Source organism: Equus asinus, chromosome 3, assembly GCF_041296235.1.
Source record: "Equus asinus isolate D_3611 breed Donkey chromosome 3, EquAss-T2T_v2, whole genome shotgun sequence".
Classification (NCBI taxonomy): Eukaryota; Metazoa; Chordata; class Mammalia; order Perissodactyla; family Equidae; genus Equus; species Equus asinus.
This window is the reverse complement of record NC_091792.1, coordinates 55367996-55391513: the sequence shown is the minus strand read 5'-3', so window position 1 is coordinate 55391513 and position 23518 is coordinate 55367996. Positions and strand designations below refer to the sequence as shown.

Below are 23518 nucleotides of genomic sequence, written 5' to 3'. Positions count from 1 at the left end.
AGATATCTCAAAATCTTCTCATTAAGTGCTCACATGGAACCCCCTGTGCATTCCATTTTGGTGATTCAGGAAGGAGAAATCACAGAGAAAAATAGGAGGAATTATTCTGTAAGAAAAGATGAGTCTCTTTGGAGATACATTTCCAACCTAAGTCCCTAATGAATGGTCAGAAAATCCACGGGGAGGCGAGACGCGAAAATTTGAAGAGACCCTCAGAGTGATTCTTCAAAAATTTGTATCAATACTCTGCCCTCTAAAATGCTCAGATCTTGGAGAAAGCGATGTTAGAAGTCATGTGGGTCGCCTTGGTGACTTTCAAGATAGTGCCTATAGTTATATTTACGAAAGGACAGTATTTAACACCGCAGTGGTGGGGGAGGAGAGCGCGCTGTCTGCATGGCTAGAAGAGGCCAGGTAAACACCAGCGCGGGAGGCCTAGCGAGCCGGCTGCAATGGACCAGAGCCGCCGCCAGATGGTACCCACGGATTGGCATCGCGGGGTCCTTCCGGGCCCCTTCACCAGCCCTGGGCAAGAGCCCAGGCCAGCGCTCTGGCCAACCGTGACGCTTTCTTGCTGCGACTCCCCGCTGCGAAGTCCAGAGTCCTCGCTTTTATCTGAGCCCGGCCCTGCAGGGGGGCCAGGGCCTCCCCTCCCCCGCGAGGCACGGGGACTGACCCGGGCCGGGATGGGCGGATAGGCTGCGGGGCGGGGCGGGACGCGGGCTGGGGAGAGCAGGCAAACCCTGCCTCCGAGGGTGGACTTTGCAAGTCTTGCCACCGCCCAGGCCCTTTCAGGGTCCAGAGCCCGAGCGCCAGAGGCTCAGCTGCACTCCCCCGGCACCGCGCCCGAGCACCCAGACGCAGCGAGGGGACAACGCAGGTGGCTTTTCTAGAGTTCGGAGGTAGTACTAGACGCAGCCATTTAGTTTTTCTAATTTTCAACTACTGAAGACGGTGCTTGGTGCCTGGGTATCCGAGACATGAATTACTCACGGTTCCTCACGGCACAGAGTGCAGCAAGAAAGCCTTCTGCCATCCGACTCCTGAGTGAGTCCCGGGGCCGCCGCCTCCCTCCCAGGTGTGGGTGTCCTCCCAGAGCCGCTGAGTACGGTGCCGACTCCTGCCGCCTGGCTGCAGTCGTTCATTCACCTGTGAGAGCACCCTGGGATGCAGGCTCTGCAAGCAGACATAAAAGAGACCGAGTCCTTGTTCGCACAGCACTCGGGCTGGAACGGAAGGCGGGGAATTGGGTCTCTCTGCTCAGGGTAGTAGGAGCAGCAATAGAGAGAGACACAGGCTGTTGTATCCTTGGAAGAGAGAGGGCGTGCTGTCTAGAAAGGCTCTTCCTGGGAAGATGAGTGGGGGTTCGGCACAGTGTGCAAATGAGAGAGAAAAGGGCGAGCCATCAAGCTTGACAAGCAGGTAGGGGCTAAATGAAGGAGGGGTTCTGTTATGGTCCTTTGCTTATCTTCCTGATCACTCTGCCCACCTAGTTGGACATCTGTGCTCCTCATTCCTCCACCAGTGAGGTAGGTCCAGAAAAAGTTATTTTATATGTTTATTTTAGACTAGCAGTCTATCACTAGAAATTGTTAAACTCTACAGTGTTATGGACTATAATACAACATACTGAACCATCTCTGTTTATGAAAGTCTTCAATGAAAGTATTTCTTCTTCTCTTACATATTTATTGCAGCTGAGCTATTGGGAAAGATACCGAAATCCACCATCTCTTTGGCTCCTGGAGCACCAAATCCAAACGTGTTCCCTTTTAAGACTGTTGCTGTCACCCTAGAAGATGGAAAGACCATCGAATTTCATGAAGAGATGATGAAGAAAGCACTTCAGTATTCTCCAAGTTCTGGGTAGTTATCAACAGATCATTTTGTTAGTTCATTTTCATAAGCAATATTCTAAGGCCCATTGATAAAGTGACAAAGTGACTTGTGTCTCTTTTAACTGCATGTTCAACAGGTAGGAAGGTTTGGGGGAGAGTTTTCAAAGAATAATTGAGAGCAACAGGGATATTAAATATGTAACGCTCCTCAGTAACTGCTTGTAGATCTTAAACTACTGGGCTAGTCAGAGAAGGCTTCTAGAAGGAAGTACCATTGGAGCTGAGACTGGAAAAAATGAGACAGCTAGGTAAAGAAGCAGATTAGTAGAGAGGAGGAAACAGATGATCCAGGAAGCAGCAATTTTAAGTCCCAGGGCAATTGTCTAATAATTGTGTTCCCTTAATAGTTGCAGGCAGCTATTTGGCCTCAGTGCAGATGCCTTTAATTTCTTAAGAGCAAGCTGGAACACATACCTTAAGACTTTCCTTAGCTGGTCTTCTTCCAATGATAAAGGATAATTTATGGAGTGTCTGTAAATTATTAAAGGCTTCTTGGTTCTGTGATTGAAAAGTATATTGAAATATAATACATGTTATGTATATATGAATTATATGTAATACATACATAGGCTTTTCTTTCCATGATAGAAAGAACTTATTGAACCTGAACTTCTAGGTGGCCTATGGAAATTTTCCTAAGGAGAACTAAGAATCGATTATGCAGTAAATGTTCTGGTGGAAAAGAAAGAGTGTAGGCTTTGGAATAAGAAAGATACAGAGTCCAGTCTCAGCCTATTTAATCACTGGCTGATTGACTTTATGTGAATTTCTTTTTTTTTTCTTTTTTTTTTTTTCAGGAAGTTTGGCCCTGAGCTAACATTGGTTGCCAATCTTCCTCTTTTTTTTTTTCTCCCCAAAGTCCCAGTACATAGTTGTATATCCTATTTGTAAGTCCTTCTAGTTCTTTTATGTGGGATGCTCACTACAGCATGGCTTGATGAGCAGTGTATAGGTCCACACCCAGGATCCAAACAAGCTAATCCTGGGCCGCCGAAGCACATGAACTTAACCGCTACACCACCGGGCCAGCCCCTATGTGAATTTCTTAATCTCTAAGTCTGTTTCCTTCTTTTTTAAATAGCAATATTAATATTGTCAAAAAGCATTTGAGGATTTTTAAATTGAATTATAAAGTTTCTTGTATAAAGCTACCATTTAATTCCTGTCTACTATTATGATTTTTTACTACTATAAATTTGAAAATACATTTTATGCTTTAGAATCCCAGAGCTGTTGTCCTGGCTGAAACAGTTACAAATAAGATTGCATAATCCTCCCACCATCCATTATCCATCCAGCCAAGGACAAATGGAGATATGTGTCACATCTGGCAGCCAAGACGGTCTTTGTAAGGTAAGACTGAAAAGAAAGGGTACCCCCACCTTAAGAATCAAATAGGTTCACAAAAACAGTCATCTCTCACTTAGCTACAAGAGGATCGTGTTTTGTGAGTTCCTGGTAGTCTGTCTTGTCTTTACCTAGAATTATAAATAGGTTAAAGACATTCACCCACCTGACTTTTCTTAAACATAGATCATGTGGTCAATGACCTGGAGATGTGAATCATTAAAACAAGATTCGAGTACTCCACTCCCACCAGATGCTTAGTGAGCACTGCTTAATTTCATCTGGCTCAAAGATTCAGGTTACATTTTGATTTATGCCTATAGTTATGACATTTCAATATGATTTTGAAATTCTTTAAAGGGCAGATCCTGATACTCCTGAGAAGAAATGTTAGACTTTTGCATGTCTGCTTATGTAATCATCTGTGCTCGCCACTGATTATACCTTGTCTCGCTCTTGGCTCTGCTTCCCTATATCTATGTATATGTCACTATCTCTGACTTCTCTCTAGGTTCTCGTGTTCTCTCTCTCCCTCCCTCTCCCCCTCTCCCAATTATTCCATCTGCCTCTCACCTAGGTTCCAGGAACTCCACAGATGTAACCACAACTCAGGGGTTCCCAAAATAAAGAGACTTCACCTATGGTTCTCAGTTTTATCTGTTTTTTTCCTTTTCTTTTTCATTAATAATTAGTCCTGGATGAAGATTCTCTATATCCAGTCTTCACATCTAGATTAAAATATTACTCTTACTTATCTTAAACCAAAGTAGCTTTGTTTTTCTTTTTTATGTAAATGTGAAAGCTGTAATCTGGTTAGCTTTAATGAATTTTACTTACATTATTACTACAGAATAATGTATTGAAGTAATAAGAATCTTTGTAATTTTTTCTTCCTCTTTTTGTATTCAATTAGGAAAAATAAAAGGGTTAGCTACCATTCAAGAGTTTGCTTGAAGAGAAACATTTGTGATTCCATAGACTAATATGAAAAAAGTTTTTTCAATGAAATTCTTTTCTTAGGAAGGTAAACTGTGAACTTTTTTCCCAGAAAGATGCTCAAGACAGTTTCTTCTTTATCTGTCACAACATCAGTTATATCAAAGAATGGAGATCGCATAGATGGCCAAATAAATCAATAACTCATTATAGACATGCTTATTACAGAGGCATTAGTGGGAATCTGGTTTAATATTTCTTCCATTTTGTTCTCCAGGATGGCTATTTTAGGCACCTGTGTTTCTATCTACATCTATTAAACAGTGCTACCAGATATTAAACACCCCTCCCTTTTCATTTAGGCTATTTGACATTCTCATGTCCCCTAATTGACATGGAAAATGTGCGTAATTAGGTTTTTATTTGGTCTATTGATAAGGCACACGCCACCCAAGTAATTTGTTTGGTGCTAGGAGGTCCTATAAAGCCCAAATCAATTATAAACTCTTTAGGGGAGGACACTCTTCGTCATAAAATACCAAAAGCTCATAAGGAAAAGGTAAATGGAACATCCTATGCCAAATCAGGAAACAAAAGTCAAATCTTCCATCTCAATTGATAATGGCCATACTGTTTGCCATGAGATGTAGGTTGTTAAAATGCTAGGAAGGAGAGGCTTGAACTGAGGATTGTGAACCATCACAGGTAAGAAAGGATTATTCTGTGACTTACGTAAGATTTAGTCATAATAGACCCCTTTGATTTAGGCTGGAAAAATCTATTGTCCAGCTCTTTTGATGTCAGTGGGCGTAATATTGTCTGCAAAATTTCCTGGGATTTGTCAAGCCTTGTCTCACCTGACTTCTAAATATCCTTTAACATTGTTGACCTTCCTATTCTTTTGGAAACACTCTCCTCCTCTGGCTCTCTCTCAGCACCACTTTGGGCAGCTCCCCTCCGGCCCACCTGCCCTGCTTCCTTCACAGTGTCCTCCTCTGCACTGCCTTTATTTATTGGAGTTTATCAAGGCTCAGTCCTTAAACTTCTTCTCCCCTTAATCTATATACTCCCTGGGTAGCTCCATTCACAACCATGTGCTCAATCATATACTAGTAACTTCCAAGCTCCTTCCAAAACCATTTGTCCATCTGTCCACCTGACACCATCACAGGATGTTTCAAAGGCACCTCAAACCAAAACATACTCATCATCTTCTCCCTCAGAAATGGACAACTTTTGGATTCTGTTTTTCAGTGAACGGCACCACTCCCACCATCTGTCTACTTCCATAGCCAGAAATCTAGGAATCATTCTTGGCACCTCTCCTTCCTCACTCCCCTATAGTCCAAAATTATGTTCTGTTGGTTTTGATTTCCTAAATGCCACTCAGTTCTCCCCTCCTATTTCACCATCATCACCATGACCAGACTACCCTCATCTGTCCCCAGGACTGCAGCAAAAACTTCCAAAATAATCCTAAAAATTTCCCAAACTTTCCATATGGAGTCTCACTCCTCTTTTATACTTTCATATTGCAGCCAGAAGGATTTTCTCAAAATGCTTGTCAAATAATGTGACTCCCTTTCCCACCCTGTACTTAAAATTCTTATTGGCCTCCCTTGACCCAAATGCCTACATGGTATGGTCTCTGCCCACTTCTGATCTCACCCTGCTCACTTCTTGATACTCTGCTTCAAGCCACAGAATTCCTTCAGTTTCTCAAAATGTACCTATTGTTACCCCCAAACCAATTCATCACTTCCTCAAGGAAGCTTTCCCTGAATGCCTTGAATTCCCTGAATGCCCAAGTCCTCCTACAATGAGCTCTTATAACATTGTGCATCTATACTTAATGGCACTAATCATTGTTTTTAAATATACATTTATTTGAGTAATTATTTGATTAGCATCTAGCTTTCCCAGTGAACTAGTAGCTCCATGAAGGTAACAACCATGTCATAATGCTCATCATTTTATCTCCACATCTTACACAGGCCTGGCTTATAGTATATACTTAATAAATTTTCAAAGAAGGAATAAATAAATTTTAGGAGCCAAACCAGTTATGTTATTTTTCATCTTACTCTAGAATAGAGGTTGGCAAACGATGGCTTGAGAATGAAATCCAGCCTCATCTGATTTTGTAAATAGAGTTTTATTGGAACTCAGCCACACCCATTGGTTTACATATTGTCTATAGCTGCTTTCTCACTGTAGAGGGAGAGATGAGTACAGTAATGAGCCACAGAACTACATCTCAGTCAGTGACAGACCACATATTCGACAGTGGTCCCATAAGATTAGTACCACATGGCCTAGGTGTGTAGTAGGCTATACTTTCTGGGTTGTGTAAGTGCACTCTGTTGTGTTCACACAAGGATGAAATTGCCTAATGACACATTTCTCAGAATGTATCTCCATCATTAAGCAATGCAACAGCGACACTATGGCCCACAAAATAGGTACCATCTGGCACTTTACAGAAAATTTGCTAACTCCTTCTCTAGAATCTTAGTGAGCTCAAACTTAAAAAGAGAGAGTTCTAATAATGGAAACAATGCTATCCAAGCTAATCTATGCTTCTTTTGTTAGGCATTTGAAATGATCATTAATCCTGGAGATAATATCCTCATAAGTGAACCTGTTTACCCAGGAACACTTCAAGCTGTGAGTATACATTTTTACAAAAAGCAACTCTGTCTCTTATAACTAATAAGAAGAAACCAATGTACCTTTAGAATTATCTGTGCACTGAAAAATAAAATAGCATCTTTCATCTGTAAACAGGAGAATCCTAAATGATCTATGCAAAATATGTTAAATATACCCTCTGCTTTATACATTTCTTTTTACAAAATCTAAGTGTACAGGTGCTAAAATTAAGTTGTGCAAAATCATGTCCAGTTTTCTTATTATTTCACTTAAAATGTGACAATTTACAGAAACTTATTTTTTCATTACCATCTTTTATTACCATATGCCTAAGTATAATCATGTTATATGTCAATTTAATATAACTGTAAACCAATGTAGTATAATTAGGACTTTCCACTCCAGTGTTAAATTAACATGACTATAATATCCAGAATGAGGAAGCTGATCCTCTGGCTCTGCTGTGCACTGCTCAGAACACAGTGCTGAAAATTAGGCTGCTTTAGGTCACAATACTTTAGGATAGATATATACATAAACTGGAGCACACTTAGACAAGAATAATCAGAGTGAATAGGGAATGGGAAACCACATCATATGATGAATGGTTATGGAAACTGCTATTTTCGCCCAAAAGAGAAGACTCAACAGAGACATGAGAATTGTCTTCAAACATATAAAAGTTATCCATGGGACAGAGGAATTGGATTTATTTGCACATGCCCTTATGTGGACAGAATTAGAACAAAAGAGTGAAAACTACAGGGAAACAATTTCAACTCAATGTGAGGACTTTCTAACCATCAGCCTTACCTGACTCCTACGGAGGTAAAGCATTGCCCATTATTGCAGGTGCTCAAAGTTACTCTCAACTGCCACCAAACACAAATGTTGTGAAAGTAATTCTAGCTTAGAGTAGAGGAATTGAATCAGATGACCTTTATGTTCTATTGATTCTAGCCTCATGGATTCTTTTTTTTTAATTTAATAGTATCTTTGTAAGAATTAACATATAAAGCAATTAGCTAGTCTTAATGAAAGGCATATTTTCTCAACACTCCTAAGTAGGGATAAAATTGATATTATAGAAATTTCTTTTTCCAATGAACAATCTTAAAAGGAAATTAAGAAAACAATTCCATTTACAACAGCATCCAAAAGAATAAAATATCTAGGAATAAATCTAACAAAGGAAATGAAAGAGTTGTCTATTAAAAACTACAAAACATTGCTGAAATACATTAAAGAAGACCCAAATAAGTGGAATGACATCACCTGTCCATGGAACCTATTCATGGATTGGAAGGCTTAATATTGTTAAGATGTCAATACTCTCAAAGCCATTTACAGATTCAACACAATCCCTATCAAAATTCCAATAGCCTTTTTGCAGAAATAGACAAGCCAATCCTCAAGTCTACATGGGATTGGAAGGGGCCCAAATAGCCAAAACAATCTTGAAAAAGAAGAACAAAGTTTGAGGACTCCAACTTCCCAATTTCAAAACTGACTTCAAAGCTACAATAATCAAAACAGTGGGGTACTGGTATAAGGATAAACATATAGACTAACGGAATAGAATTAAAAGTCCAGAAACAAACCCATACATCTGTGGCCAACTGACTTCGAAAAGGGTACCAAAACTATTCAGTAGGGAAAGAATAGAGTCTCTTCAACAAATGGTGCTAGGAAAATTGGATTTCCACATGCAAAAGAAAGAAACTGGGCCCTCACCTCACATCATATAAAAATTTAACTCAAAATGGATCAAAAACATAAGTGTAAGAGCTAAAACTATAAACTCTTAGAAGACAACATAATGGCAAATCTTCATGGCCTTTGCCACTAATTTAAAATTAGAATTTGCCACTAAATTCTTAGATATGACACCAAAAACACAAACAACAACAAAATAAAATAGATAAATTGGACTTCATCAAAAATTAAAAACTAGGGGCTGGTCCAGTGGTGTAGTGGTTAAGTTCGTGTGCTCTGCTTCAGCAGCCCAGGGTTCATGGGTTTGGATCCCAGGCACAGACCTACACACCGCTCATCAAGCCATGCTGTGGCAGCATCCCACATACAAAATAGAGGAAGACTGGCACAGATGTTAGCTCAGTGACAATCTTCCTCAAGCAAAAAGAGAAAGATTGGCACCAGATGTTAACTCATGGCCAATCTTCCCCACCAAAAGAAAAAAAATTAAAACTAGTGCATCAAAGGACATTATTAAGAAAGTGAAAAAGCCTACAGAATGGGAGAAAATATTTGCAAATCATATAGCTAGTAAGGGCTTAATATCTGTATTTTATAAAGACCTACAACTCAACAACAAAAAGACAAACAACCTGGACAAAGGACTTGAATAAACATTTCTCCAAAGAAGATATACAAATGGGCAATAAGCACATGAAAAGATGCTCCACATTATTAGTCATTACAGAACTGCAAATTAAAAACGTAGTGTGATAATACTTCACACCTACTGGGATGGCTATTATTAAAAAAATGGAAAATAGCAAGTATTGGTGAATATGTGGAGAAATTGGAACACTTGTACTTTGCTGGTAGAAATGTAAAATTGTATAGCTGCTGTAGAAAACAGTTTGTCACTTCCTTAAAAAACTAAACATAGAATCACCATGTGACTTGTTAATTCCACTCCTACTATATACCCAAAAAGAATTGAAAACTGGAGATCAAACAGATACTTGTACACAAGTGTTCATTGCAGCACTTTTCACAATGGCAAAAGGCAGAAGCAAGCCAAGTGTACATTAATGGATGAATGGATAAACAAAATGTGATATTTACATGCAACAGAATATTATTCAGGCATTAAAAGAGACAAAGTTCTAATACATGCTACAACATGGATGAACCTTTAAAACATGCCAACTGAAAAAAGCCAGTCACAAAAGGACAAATATTTTATTAATCCACTTATATGAAGTATCTAGAATAGGCAAATTCCTAGAGACAGAAAGTAGATTAGAGGTTCCGGTCTGGGGTAGAGGAGAATGGGGAGTTACTACTTAATGGGTACAGAGTTTCCCTCTGGGGTGATGAAAAAGTTTTGGAAATCAATAGTGAGGATGAATACACACATAGCGAATGTAATTAATGCCACTGAATTGTACACTTAAAAATCGCTAAAATGGCAAATTTTTTGTTATACATCTATTTACCACAGTAAAAATACTAAAGTAAAATAATTGCTTTTTCTTAATGATTGGATACTAATTATTAACTATTTTCCTAAACTCCTAAGGCTTAAGATTACATAATGCCTATAAATAGAAAACCAGAGACTACATAAACAGCATGCATGCACACACGCACAAATGTTTTCACATCCCCAAACAGAAACTGTGTGCCAAGCTATGAGGAAAGATGCTAATAAGCAATATGTGTTTATTTCATGGCCCAATATTGATTTGTTTTATTCATGATAGATGTGCTTTTTAAGTCTACGAACTTTTAAATATGTCATAAGTAGGGTCTGGATTATTCCCACTTAGTGCTTAAGTCTATTTGACTGCTAGAAAGCTTGTTTATCCTTTGAAATTTTTTCCTGAGAACTTCACGCAATTATTCTTATTTCTTAAGTTCAGATTTTTTTTCTTTATGTTCATCCACAAATGAGATTCCACAAGGTTTTTATTAAACTATGTCTATAAGCAAGGCCACTACTTGCCAGTTCAACCTTATCAATTGGTTAAGTATTGAAATACTTTCCACATTGCTTGGTGAGCTGCTGCCCTGATCCTCCTCAGCTGCCCCATCACTACCCTGGCTTCCTTGGGCCCTCTGTTAGGACCACCCTGAACCTGCCATGATGCAGAGTTAATACTATATCATAGCAGGGGGCCTCCAGGCCCCCATTCCAGCCCGTGGCTATATCTGATGTGCCCATGCTATGCCTCTTGTTAAATATTTTGAATATCACCTCTGCTTGCAACTGTTTTATGTATTAGCATAACAGATGCTTTACATGATTAATTTACTTTGTCAAAAAGGATTCATTAATAAACACCTACCCTATAAATCAGTTCTAATTATAACTATAAAGATAATTCAGTCAGAAGAGGCTAGGTTATGCTGCATAACAAATGACCCCAGTATCTCAGTGGCTTATGGCTACAGAGACCTATTTCTCTTTCCCACTACATGTTCACCACAAAGCAAGTGCAGCTCTGTTGCATGTCATCTTTATCCTAAGCCCCAAGTTGACAGAAGCAGCCTCTATCTGAAACCTTGCCAGTCTTAAAGCAGAGGGAAAAGAAAAATAGAGAAAACGAGCTGGATTTTAAAGCTTCTGCTTGGAAGAAACACATATCATTTCTCACAATTTATTGACCAGAGCAAGACACATGACCAAGCCTGACATATATGAGCAAGGAAGTTTAATCCTTCCTCTGGGATTTGACAGAGGATATTTTTGAACAATAATGAAATCTACCCCAGGGCAACAATAGAATTAGAATACATAACCTCAACCCTCTGGAGCATAGAGCTGAGTGCAGGTTTGTATGTTTAAGGGTATAACAATAACATTCTTAGTATAAGAAGAGCCAATGGCACTGATATTTTGTAATCATATCTGAATCTTGGGCTTTCTTTTCTCTGTGTGCTCAACAGCTGCAACCACTGGGCTGCAACATTATTAATGTTTCCAGTGATGAATATGGGATTATACCAGACTCCCTTAGAGAAATACTTTCCAAATGGAAACCAGAAGATTCAAAGGACCCCAAGAAAAACACTCCCAAATTTCTTTATATTATCCCAAATGGCAGTAATCCTACTGGAGACTCATTAACAGCAAACCGCAAAAAGGAAATCTATGAGGTATTCTAAAAGAATGTGTTATGTGACTATGTTCTTGTTTCTTTTTGACTTTTTAGAAGTGTACTGTCCAAGTTCCCTTTCTTAGTAGCCTGTTGCTTTCAAGGAAGATAGTTTTTAATAAAAAGAAGTCATCTATGCCATGGGTCCTAAGAATGTAAACATAAGGAATTACTACATGCTTTGTTAACTAGGAGATTTTTCTTTCCCTTTAATTGATATTTTCATAAAAAGAAATAGCATTCTTGGCCTGATGTTAAATTTTATGAGGTTATTTAATATTTGACCCCAGGTTTGATTTTCGTTATTTTATTTTTGTATTTTCAACTTGTCTCTTCTCTTTCTTACTCATTGTCATTTCAGGTTACAAAGAAATTCTTTAAAAATAAGAGGCATGTTCCTTTTGTAAAGTCTCTTTTACATACCTGACTGCAGTGCCTAAGCTTCTCACCACAAACATTTTTTAAAAGTATCAACACATATTGAGCTATACAGAAATTTTGACAAATAAGAGAAATGTGCCTTTTTGTAAAGTCTCTTTTATGTCCCTGTGTCCCCTAGCCTTCACTATAAATAGCTTTTTAAAATAAGTACCGAACCCATGTTAATCCATATAGAATTTAATCCTGTGTATTGGAATCATAAGAAAGATTTCAAACAGTTCCTGAATATATACATGTTCAAAATATTGTCTTATTCTTAATTTTTCACACATCCTGAGTTCTGCCCCAAGTTCTTTTCTTATTTACACACTCCCCCTAGACAGCCTCATCCAGTTCTATGTCTGTAAGTTCCATTCTGTGATGGAAATGCCTCCCCTCTGAACTCCGGACTTCTGTATCCAACTTCTCTATCCAACTTCTGCATCTAACAGCCAACTTAAATGTCTAATAGGCATTTCAGACTTAACATGGCCAAATAGAACCCTTGATTTTATCTAGCCACACCTCAAACCTCCAATCCACAGCCCCTCAGATTCTCCATCTCTATAAATAGTACCACCATGAACATTACCTTCTAGTCCTCTCTTTCGTTTCTCTTCCCCACCAACCCCCTACATCCTGTCTATTCTGTGGACTCTACCCACAAATTTACCCAAATCCATTTGTTTCTCTCTACTGCCATTACTATTACGGTCTTCTCAGACACCACCATCCCTCCCTGTTCTGCTACTACGGTTTCCTCAATGGACCCTTCCTGCACTCCATTCTTGATCTCTAACCATTCATTCTTCTCACAGCATCCACTCATGTCCTTCCCCGGGGGAAATGTAAGTGTAAAGCCAGTCTCATGATCCTCCTGTTTATAATCCTCCAGTGGCTTCCCCTTTGGAATTAAAGTAAAATCCAAATTCCTTTATCTGCCTTGCAAAGCTAGGCGACCCGGTCATCTCTTCTCAAGCCTTGTCATCTCTTATCATGGCTGCAGCCCCCTTGCTGCAGCCCCACTGGCCTACTTTTTACCCTGAAACATATCAAGTTTTTTTCCTCACCCAAGGGCCTTTGCTCTTGCTCATCCCTCAGTCTGGAATCTTCTTCCTGATATTTGCACAACCGGCTCCTTCCTGTTCCTCTGAGCCCTCTTGTTACTTTGTCAGGAAGAGCTTCCCAGTGATTCAACCTGAAATAGCTACCCTGTCTCTCTCTCTTTCCCTCTCTCTCTCTCTCTTTTCTCTTTGTCTCTCTCTCTCTCAAACATCACCCTGTTTAATGTTCTGGCTCGCCCTTAAAATGCCATCTAATATTTCTGTTCATTATCCATTGGCTGATGTATGTTCTGTCTTTCCCACTAGAATGTAAGTTCATGAGGACAAGAGCCTTTAGTGCCTTGTTTATCTCTTTGTCTTCATTGTCTAGACAATAGGCACTTCAACTCAGTAGCTTCTTGAATGAATGAGGACAAAGAATTATGATTCCAAATGATTTTAATTTTAAATAGCTCTTAAGAAATAAATATACTACTTTAACCTTTTTTTAGCTTGCAAGAAAATATGATTTCCTCATAATAGAAGATGATCCTTACTATTTTCTCCAGTTCAACAAGGTAAGTGACAATGCGAACTTATTTCACAATTAGAAGATAAGGTATTGCTCTGCATTTGATTTTAGCCTGGCTGCTAATCCACTTTTACATTGAAATTGAATAAATGATTGTTAAATTGCCACTGCTTTAACTTTTAGTCTATCAGTTTTATCATGGAAATAGTACTTTTCACTTCTGGTATTGCTGCTTTTTCCAGAAATTATTTGCCTTTAAAATAGTAGCTGGCTCTCTGTACCATGCATTTGGGCAAACAGAGTAAGTCAGGACTAATAGTCTTCTTGAGCTCCAAACCCTAGTCCATGGCTCCTTAAACATCATACCAAGATGAACTGGGTTTCCTCTTGGGTGTCAACTTCAGTCTCTTGGTAGTGGCTGACTGGAATGATGTCTGAGAAGGATTTGGAATCTGTGTTCAAGCTGAAAGAGAAAGAGGGCTCAATTAGTGATGTCCATTATGGACATAGGAAAAGGTGTTACTAGCAGCATGCCACCTATTTGCCATCCCTGTCATTTAGGTACTGGATCTTACCTGCAGAATAATGGGTTTTTAGCTTCCTCCTCACTATATACACCACTTTTCATGATCACTGTTTCCTGATAGACAATAGTAGTGGTACAGACTCCCAATGCCTGATTCCTCAAAGTCAAATGCTATCTTTATTTGCTCTCAAGACTGCAGAGAATATATCCTTGGATTTGGTTCCCGCTTTAAACCTACTGAAAAGAAACAAAAACTCTTGATTTTTCTATATGGTTTGCCCAAATATCATGTCTGCCTACCTACACCCGACCCTCAACATGAACATGGCCTGCTTTCTTGTATGCATCTATTATTGAAGTCAATATTACATATTGAATAAATTTCTTATCTTCATTCTCATTTTTTTAAATCTTTCTAGTTATTCTAAGGATCAGTATTCTGTCTCTAAACAATCCTGAATGCCACTGGCCCTCTTTGTTTTGATCTTATCCAAATTAGTTTTTCTTGAATCCTTCCTCTAAATCTGTTAATCCTGGATTTCTATCCTTGGGGCAAGGAGGACCTGGTTAAGGTTTTCCTAAATTCATAATAATGGCATCTTGAACAAATGAGTAAATCTTTGTATGTGGTTTTGGTAGACAAGCCACGAAGACAGGCAGGTACTAATAAAAAGAACATGAATCTCTGTCTCTTATTCCATTTTAAAGAGTTGAGATAAAGGTAACAGAAAAGGTGGTTGTGCTACTGTGATTCAAATCTGTGCCCTCTCTATTCTCTACATGAAGTGGTTACACAGTCACTAACAGACTTCTCAAAGCAACAGTAATTTTTTTTCCATTTCAAGCCCTGGGTACCATCATTTCTTTCCATGGACGTTGATGGGCGTGTCATCAGAGCTGACTCTTTTTCAAAAGTCCTGTCCTCTGGGTAAGGCCCTGTTTCTCTACCTTCGACTAGATGTAAGAGAGATAGAGACTGTACCTCAATATCTTCTAGTCCAAACAATTCTTTTCATTTAAGATGCTTGTATTCCACTTGTCTTAAAATGCCAGTTTAATTATGAATATGAATATTGACCTTTTCTCTCTATTGATCTCCAGTAGTCACAGGAACTTGGCCATTAATGTAAAGTTGTAGATGGACAGGTCAGGTTTTGGTTTCATACATGAAAGAGCACATTTAGAAATACTTGGTCAGACTTGGGTTACATTTTAAATGTACAGTTAAATTTAAATTTGTATTTTAAAGAAGTAGTAGTTAGTTTTATGGGAATGTTTTAATTGTCTAGGTCCATTTGCCCCCAGGTTACAACTCTCTTCCTAATGAATTCAGGAAAGTGACATGTATTAATTGTTAATAAAAGATTGGTGTTGTTCCTTTTCTCTTTTGTGTAGGTTGAGAATAGGGTTTATAACTGGTCCAAAACGCTTGATAGAGAGAATTGTTTTACACACACAAGTTTCATCGTTGCATCCTAACACTTTTGCACAGGTAAGGACAATTTAGGAAATAGGATTTTTTTTTAATCAGGTAAGATAGAAAATAGATGTTGGCAAGTAAGATTGAGTTAAGGTAGCAGGGAGGGAAAGCAGTGATACTGAATCTCTAGTTTCCAACACAGACTGAATTAAAAAACTCGACACTGCAGAGGTTTACTCTAAGACAAATGAGAATTGAATTAACCTGGTGTTATTCTCCGACATAGACAAAACTCCTTGAGAATCGGGCTATCTTATTCATCTTGTGTCCATAGCATCTAGCCCAGGAACTCCATAAAAACTATTGAACTGAGCAAAATGGAACTGGGTTTGGTGAAGTGATAAAACTTGAGCTTCATTGTCTTGGGATCTATAACCGGAACAAGAATTCCAAACCAGTCCAGTGACTTACTGTGCTTTCATTGCACATGTGCTAACCTCCCCTAAAAGCATTAGTTGGATTGTATTTTAATTAAAATAAAGTAAAATTAATTCTGGAGAATGTAAAAATTCCTCACAAGCTTTGAGACATTAATGGATCCATCCCAAATGCAGTCTTGAGAATCAAGAGAGAGAATAGAATTGCTTCCTAACAACTCAAAATGCATAGAAAAACTTATGTAGAACAGCACATTTGTTTGATATGGTACATTCCATAAAGTGCAGAAGTCCCTGTCTTTTATCAAGTTGGGGACTTTTCCATATTTCTTGTATCTGTTATCAACAAAACTTCACTATCCATTGGTAAAATTTAGAACTTCCATTTTAGATAGAATAATCTCCAAATACATTACATAACTTTATACATCTACTATATATTTTTTATATTTAGAGAGGCAGTACAGTATGGTAATTAATGGCATGGATCTGGAGCTGGATATTCTGACTTGAAATCTAGGCTCTGTGACTAGTTGTGCGACCTCAAGAAAGTTAAATTAACCCTTGTGCCTTGGTTTCCTCATCGGTAAAATAGAAATAGTAACCTGCCTAATCAGGTTATTATGAAGATTAAATTAGCTAAAATATATTAACATGTTATAATAGTTTCTGGCACATAGCAAGTACTATATAAATATTTGTTGTCTTTTTCATTCTTGTCGTTGTTATTAACATGTATTATAAATCACTGACTGTATAAAGCTTGGTTCAGCTTATTATATTTCCTTATGCTAGTTTATACATAACCAAGAGTGACTCACTTTTACACTTGGCAAAAAACACATTTTAGAGGATGAACCATGACACTTGTTATTGTCATCTTTTTTAGTTTTTGATATCACATCTGCTATGCCAATGGGGAGAAGAGGGCTTCCTGGCTCATGTTGAGAGGTATTGTATTTTAGGTTCCATATTTTACAGAGAAGTAGACTTGACTTTACTAATTTTCATTTTTTAATTGTTCCACAATGAAAGAAAGAACACAATGGTAACAAGTATACCATCAGACAGGTCAAATAAATATGCTGTATCCCCTTATCAAGCATTCAACATTTGAGTCAAGACAGAAAACAGATTTTTAAAGACTGGACTCTAGAGCCTTTTAGTTTCTGCAATCAATAAACTAAATACATCCTTTTCGTTGTTTTCTTCTTCTAGGGTTGCTCAATTCTACAGAAACCAGAAGGATGCCTTGTTGGCAGCTGCAGACAAGTGGTTAAGTGGTGAGCAGAATGTACATCCCATCCTGGGATGAGCAGTAGCACCTACACGAGTGGGTGATAAACAGTCGAAAGGATTGTTAATAATCCTGGGGGGAAAGAAACAAGGATCCGGGAGTATTCTTGTCAAGAAAAATGTTACCCTGTAAATCATCTCAGAAGTAGCAGTCTGCAAACCCTGACACAATTCTACCTATCTCTACTGTCTGCTGCAAAGAATTTGTGGTTACAAAAAGAAAAACTAGTCTAAAAATCAACCAGCGAGAACTTACTTAAAGCTATATAACATCTATACTCAAAAGGTTTTAGTTATTTCAAAGTTTTGCCCCAAATAAAAGAGGAATTGTCAAACAAACAACATACTCCTTTTCTAACTAGACTGTATAAAGACAAATAGTACAATCTAAGGCAGGTTTCTCACTACAGATTATTTGCCTTCTAATCATTAACTTCATATATGTGTCTAATATTATCTATTGCTAATTTGATTGCCGGATCATTTAGATTTAATTTTTCTATTAAGGAAGAACGTCAAATGGATTACATGGCTTTCATTATATCATTAAAAGTTTCTTTGGTATGAAAAATAGTAAATAAAAAATATCAGTTCCTTATTTCTGTCATATCTTATTCCCTATAAAGTCTTGGTAAAAACATAATATTATCTTTTTTTATAAGACTGCTATTCTACCACTTTGTATAGTGGAGTTGAAGAAAAGATTTTAATCAACAGCAAGTTTTTTTAAAAAAGACAACTAAAATCAAAATAATTATCCTTCCTTCTTGATTTCTCTATCCTGATACTCAATGAAATATAAAGCCTACAACTGCACCTGGAGTTCTTGAATTTTAAGTACTTCTTTTCATAATTAATTACATTCTGGTAAAAACTGTAATCCATTGGCCTTCTAAACTATGACATAAATGATAGCATTTATTGAAACACTGGAAGAATCTAGAAAGAGTTGAAGAATCCGCTTCTAAAACTGAAAGAGCCGTATTTGTCTTAAGCCTGGTTCTAACTAAGGAAGGTAGACATCAGCGCTTGATTTCTTGCAGTCCCGAGACTGACTGAAATTATAAACATACACACGAGTCTCCCTCCCTCCCTCACACCCTCTCACTCACTCGCTTTTTGAAATAAAACTCACAACATCTATTTTAAGGGCTCTTAAAATTATATTTTTAAAACGTATCACTGAAGAAACTTTTTTGGAAATCCTAGTTTCGATTAACTGCAATTATGTCATTAAGTGATATATTCGATATCATCAAAAACACCTTTGGAAGATATTTATTCTCTTCTTTTGTTTGTAGGTTTGGCGGAATGGCATGTTCCTACTGGTGGAATATTTTTATGGATTAAGATTAAGGGCATTAATGATGTAACACATCTGATTGAAGAAAAAGCCCTTAAGAATGAGGTAAAACAGGAGGAAAAGTTATACTTTTTCTTTAATTTCTTACTTAATTAAAAACGGCAAGAAATGTTTATCGTGGCCCACCACCCCAACTCATAATGTTTTAATGTCAGATATGTTATCTCATTATTAAAATCACAATAGATTTGGGGGTTACATAATTATTCTTCTGGTCTAAATTAATGGAAATAGAGTCAGTCTTCTCAGCTACTGATTGGCTTAGAGTCTAAGAGAACAGCGTCTGCGCCACAAGTCCTTGGGTTTGAATCCTAGCTTTACCTCCTACTGGATGCATGGCTTTGAGTAAGTTATCCTCTCTGAGTTTTGTCTGTAAAATAGAGATAATAAGAATCCCTCCCTCATAGGGTTGCTATGATGAGTTAATATGCAATGAGTTAATATGTATAAAGCACTTAGACTAATACCTGGCACATAGTAACTGCTCAATAAATAGTAGTCATTAGTACTTAGAATAGAAGGACTTTCTTTTCCTGATTATGAAAATAAAGCATACTCATGGCAGCAAACTTGGAAAACGCATAAAAGTATAATGAAAAATTTTTAAATAGGCCATAATTTCACCACCCAGATTTTGTGACCATTTGTGTTGTATTTTCTTGAAGAGCTTGTAGATACCTGGTATTTGGGCTATGCAATTATTTTGCATGGTTAAAACTACACAGATAAGTTCGTACCCTGCTTCTTTCACTTAAAATTAGCCCAAGAGGATTTCTTCTGGGTTATTTTTTTCTCCTTTTGTACTTAAATTGTAATTCTTAGATTTCTTTCAAGGGCATTGATTAAGCTAAGAAATCTAAATATTTTTCTGTGTAGCTTTCCAATTTACCAAATAAATTATCCTTTCTCCATTAATTAATACCTTTATCATGTTTGTCTGTCTCTGTAAGCACTAAGATCTGTTTCTAGGATCACTTTTGTCTTGAAGCAATAAGTACAAAGGAGGAGATTGTGTTGATGTTGGCAAGGCATGATGCTTATCCATAAGAGACAAGGTGGTCTCGAGGTTAAACCTGGGAACCGACTGAGTGGACCTCTGTGCTAGCTCCACTTCCCTGGGAAAGTCACTCATCTTCTCTAATCTTCTCACCTGAAGACAGGACTCATGCTCTATTAATTGTTCTAATCCTACTAACAGCACATAGTAGGTACTTAATAAATACGTAACTGACATTTCAAAGAAATACATTTTAGTCTAATAAATCAATCATTTAATATTTTCTTTGCTTTTCTATCAATGCCATTATCACCAAAAACATTTCATAAGTGGCTATTTGTGTATATCTCTGAGGTGGGTGCTAAGGATATAGACTTCAGATTTTATTGGAGTTCTTTCAGCCTCTTCATTTATTCCAAACATCCTGTTGCATATACCTTTACTTTTTCTAACCTCCAACTTTGTCACCACTGCCTTGGCCCAGATTTTGGTCATCTTGCAAAGAGATGTAATAACCACTCTTGCAAAGAGTGGTAATAACCACTCCCTTCTCTTATAGCAACTTGCTTCTAGCACATCCCCAAACTTTCCCACTATATTGGGAGAAATGATGATTTTCATTTGATTGTTAATCAGGACACAGAAACCCATCTTCTGCCTTGAAATCTTCTCCCCAGAGTATCCCAAATCATTTCACTGCAACTCACCTTATCTTAGCAGACAGTACCCAGATTTATACTATGAATCAACAAGCAGTTACTTAATGCTTTTAAATATCACAATTGTACTAGATAGTAGTCTCAAAGACTAACATAATCAGTTTATTTCTGACTTACATAAAATTTTCAAAGATGTGATCTGCAGGCAACTCTACTCCAAGCAGTCATTCAGAGACCCTGGTTCCTTCCATCTTCTTGCTCTTCAACCTTAACACAGATTCCAGGATGGTTACAAAATGGAAAGAGCATGGTGGATCACACATGGGAAGATTTTTATGGGCCAGGCCTAGAAGTTCGCACACATGACTTCACATCTGTTGGCTAGCATTCAGTCACGTGGTCACATATAACTAGAAAGAGACTGGGGAATAGAATATATTTGTATGCCAGGAAGCAGAGGAAATGTCCTTTGTAACAGTGAGCTGTCTGCCACAGTGGTCATCACGAATAGCAGTCATTCCCACTCCGTCTTGACACATTTACTTAACATTGTTTTTCCTTCAGTTTATGTATTAAATTTTTTACTTTCTTTCAGTTCTTTGATGGGACCAATTTTCTTCCCATCTCAGGGCCTTTACACTCAGTATCTTCCTCTCTAAAATACTCTTCCTCTACTTTCTTCTTGGCTAACACCTACTTATCTTTCAGGTCCCAGCTTAAAAATCACTTCCAAATTTGATAACTTAAAAATGGTGTCTCATTGTTTGAACTTACGTGACTTTTCTAGTTAGATTAAACATTTATTCATGTTTATTATCATTTCTATTTCTTTTGTAAGCTCCTCTTTGCCCATTAAAGTTAGAATTTTAGTGAGGTTTTTTCCTAAGTTTCTGTGCATTCTTTATATATGGAGAAGAGGTAGCCATATTTATTGTAAACATTTTCGAGTTTCTATGTTTTCTTTATTGTATGACATACACAATTTTTATATAAACTGATTTTGCCCTTGTTATTTCTTTAATTGCTTTTAAACTTAAAAAGTCCTCCCCCACTCTGAGATTAGATTTACCTTTTTTTTTTCAGTTTTTCTTTAATGGTAATTCACTTTTTTCCATAAACTCTCTTAGGTATTAGTAACTCCTGGAAATGTTTTCTTCATTGATAGTTCAGCTCCTTGCCCTTACTTTAGAGTGTCCTACTCGCTGGCTTCTCCTGAAGAGATGGATGTGGTGAGTACAATATTTTCTTCAGAGTAACACTAGATATCAATTCTATTTTTTGGTGCATGTGTTCAAAATAAGTTACAACATTAATTAATGTCTTCTTGGGTTTCTGAAAAATAAATATTTGTTAAAAAGTCACAAATTACCACTAAAAGATACATTTTAATGGTAGCAAATAGACAAATGCATGAGACCAAGTTGGAGTTAAATTTTATTGTCTTCATGAATAGTTTTCAGACCTACTGAAGGGTGTTAGGTAGATTACCAACATGTTATGAAGAAAACCTCTTTCCTTCCTTCATGGAATTAATAGGAGCCAAAAGTACAAATTCATGATAGCCATTAGTCTCTTTCTCTGAAGAAAAAAATATCAGCAAGGGTCAAATAGAATAATATTCTTAAAATAATCACATAGTCTAGGTTTAACCAAAAATAAGAAGCAAAAACAAAAAAGTTCCTAAGGACTGTGAGCCTGAGAATCCAAATAGAAAAGCCATACATGGAACAATGCCATCAAGGAAAGTCTATACTTATCCTGGCAGATGGATTGGTTCTTGGTATGTTCTTTACTGCTTTCTCATGTCATTCAACATGCTTTTCATAAGCTCTCTCTGCTTTTACACATGAGTAGAATTGGACAATTATATAGAATACATATGCAGGTGAGAAATTATTTGAAAAATAAAATAATTTGTGTGGTGGGGAAAACAGAAAATGATGATCTTGAGGGCTATAAGAATAAAAACAAAATCCTAGGAATCTGACATGCTTATATCTGCATATGCTACTAATGGATATTGATAGCATCCTCCCCAGATAAAGCCAATGTTAAACATGACTTCTAATTGCTTTATTTCAACCTAAGATGGATACTTTTTATTTGAATTTTTAAAGTTATGACAGACTTTTCCTGAGTAACATCCTAATTTCATTCATTCTTATCTCTTTTCTATTTTAGGCTTTGCAGAGATTAGCCCAAGTTATAAGAGAATCTTTATGAAGAAATCAAACTCATCATAGTTTTCATAGATTTTTCAGATAAATTATTTTTACATTTTAACAGGAAGAAATGATTATTGGTGTTAGACTTTCAGAATAAATTTCATCCAACGTGCCATATCTGTAGTAATTTAACTAGATAACTTTTAAAGTGTCCTTAATCCATCAGATTGCCAAAATATACTTGTAATCCACTTATACCTTTTGATAAATTTTTAACCTACAAAAGATTATTTTTATCCTGGATTTTATTGTAAAGAACTCTATAATTACTTAATAATTTCCCATAAATTTTTTGAAACTAACATTTTACAGTAAATTATCTTGAAAATGTAAGAAAACCAAGTTCAAAATGGTATAAAATGTGAAGTTTTTCTATTTTCAGGAAAATTCAATGAGAGCTTGTTGCAAAAATTGTTAGAATTTGGCGGTTATAAATGATTTCAGTAAGAGCACCACAGACATTATGTTATACCATAGAAATCCCTTTAAAATAAAATTCTGAAATTAAATATACCTAGAGGCACCAGATCTATTAATTCTATGTAAGTAGGAGAATTAAAAGACTTAGAAAAATTTGCTACATTGTATTTTCATACTACTACACAACTTACAAAAACATTCTTATTAGTTATGTAGTCTAAATCCAAACCCCTTTGAGGTACTTAGGATATACTTTTTTAATGACTTTTCTCTCCCACCTTTTCAGATCTTTATTTTTCCCATCAGATTATTGAAGTAATATATGCTCATTTTAAAATTTTCAAACAACCCTGAAAGTGTAAGGAATAAAGTCAAAATCACTCTCTATCTGACCCCCCAGTGATAACTGCTGTCAGCATTTATCATCCAACCTTTAGATGTTTTTCTGTGCGTATACATGTTATATGTAGAAGAACAGGATCTCGTTATGACAGCGT

General features: G+C 37.0%; 1 protein-coding gene and 1 long non-coding RNA gene across 4 annotated transcripts in view; one reads left to right on the top strand and one right to left on the bottom strand.

The window, feature by feature from the left end:
* The first annotated feature begins 578 nt into the window (after positions 1-578).
* On the top strand, positions 579-23114 carry AADAT (aminoadipate aminotransferase). Of its 2 annotated transcripts, XM_070505069.1 has the most exons (14): positions 1221-1302; positions 1494-1529; positions 1698-1866; positions 3119-3251; positions 6774-6848; positions 11475-11684; positions 13659-13724; positions 15050-15132; positions 15600-15696; positions 16951-17012; positions 17280-17344; positions 18659-18765; positions 21504-21605; positions 22558-23114. In XM_070505069.1, the coding sequence occupies exons 3-14, from the start codon at positions 1829-1831 to the stop codon at positions 22597-22599; spliced, it is 1080 nt and encodes a 359-aa protein (XP_070361170.1). In that variant the 5' UTR covers positions 1221-1302; positions 1494-1529; positions 1698-1828; the 3' UTR covers positions 22600-23114. The 2 variants fall into 2 exon arrangements, with proteins under 2 accessions (XP_014715631.1, XP_070361170.1); XM_014860145.3 differs by lacking the exons at positions 1221-1302; positions 1494-1529 and adding an exon at positions 579-1047.
* The window catches only part of LOC106848463 (uncharacterized), a 34248-nt gene continuing 24319 nt past the window's right edge, over positions 13590-23518 (bottom strand). For both annotated transcript variants that reach the window (XR_011502016.1, XR_011502015.1), the window contains exons 5-8: positions 21446-21708; positions 20554-20643; positions 14254-14441; positions 13590-14141 (exon numbers count right to left, since the gene is read on the bottom strand). This is a non-coding gene — a long non-coding RNA (uncharacterized lncRNA). The remainder of the gene's footprint in view (positions 14142-14253; positions 14442-20553; positions 20644-21445; positions 21709-23518) is intronic.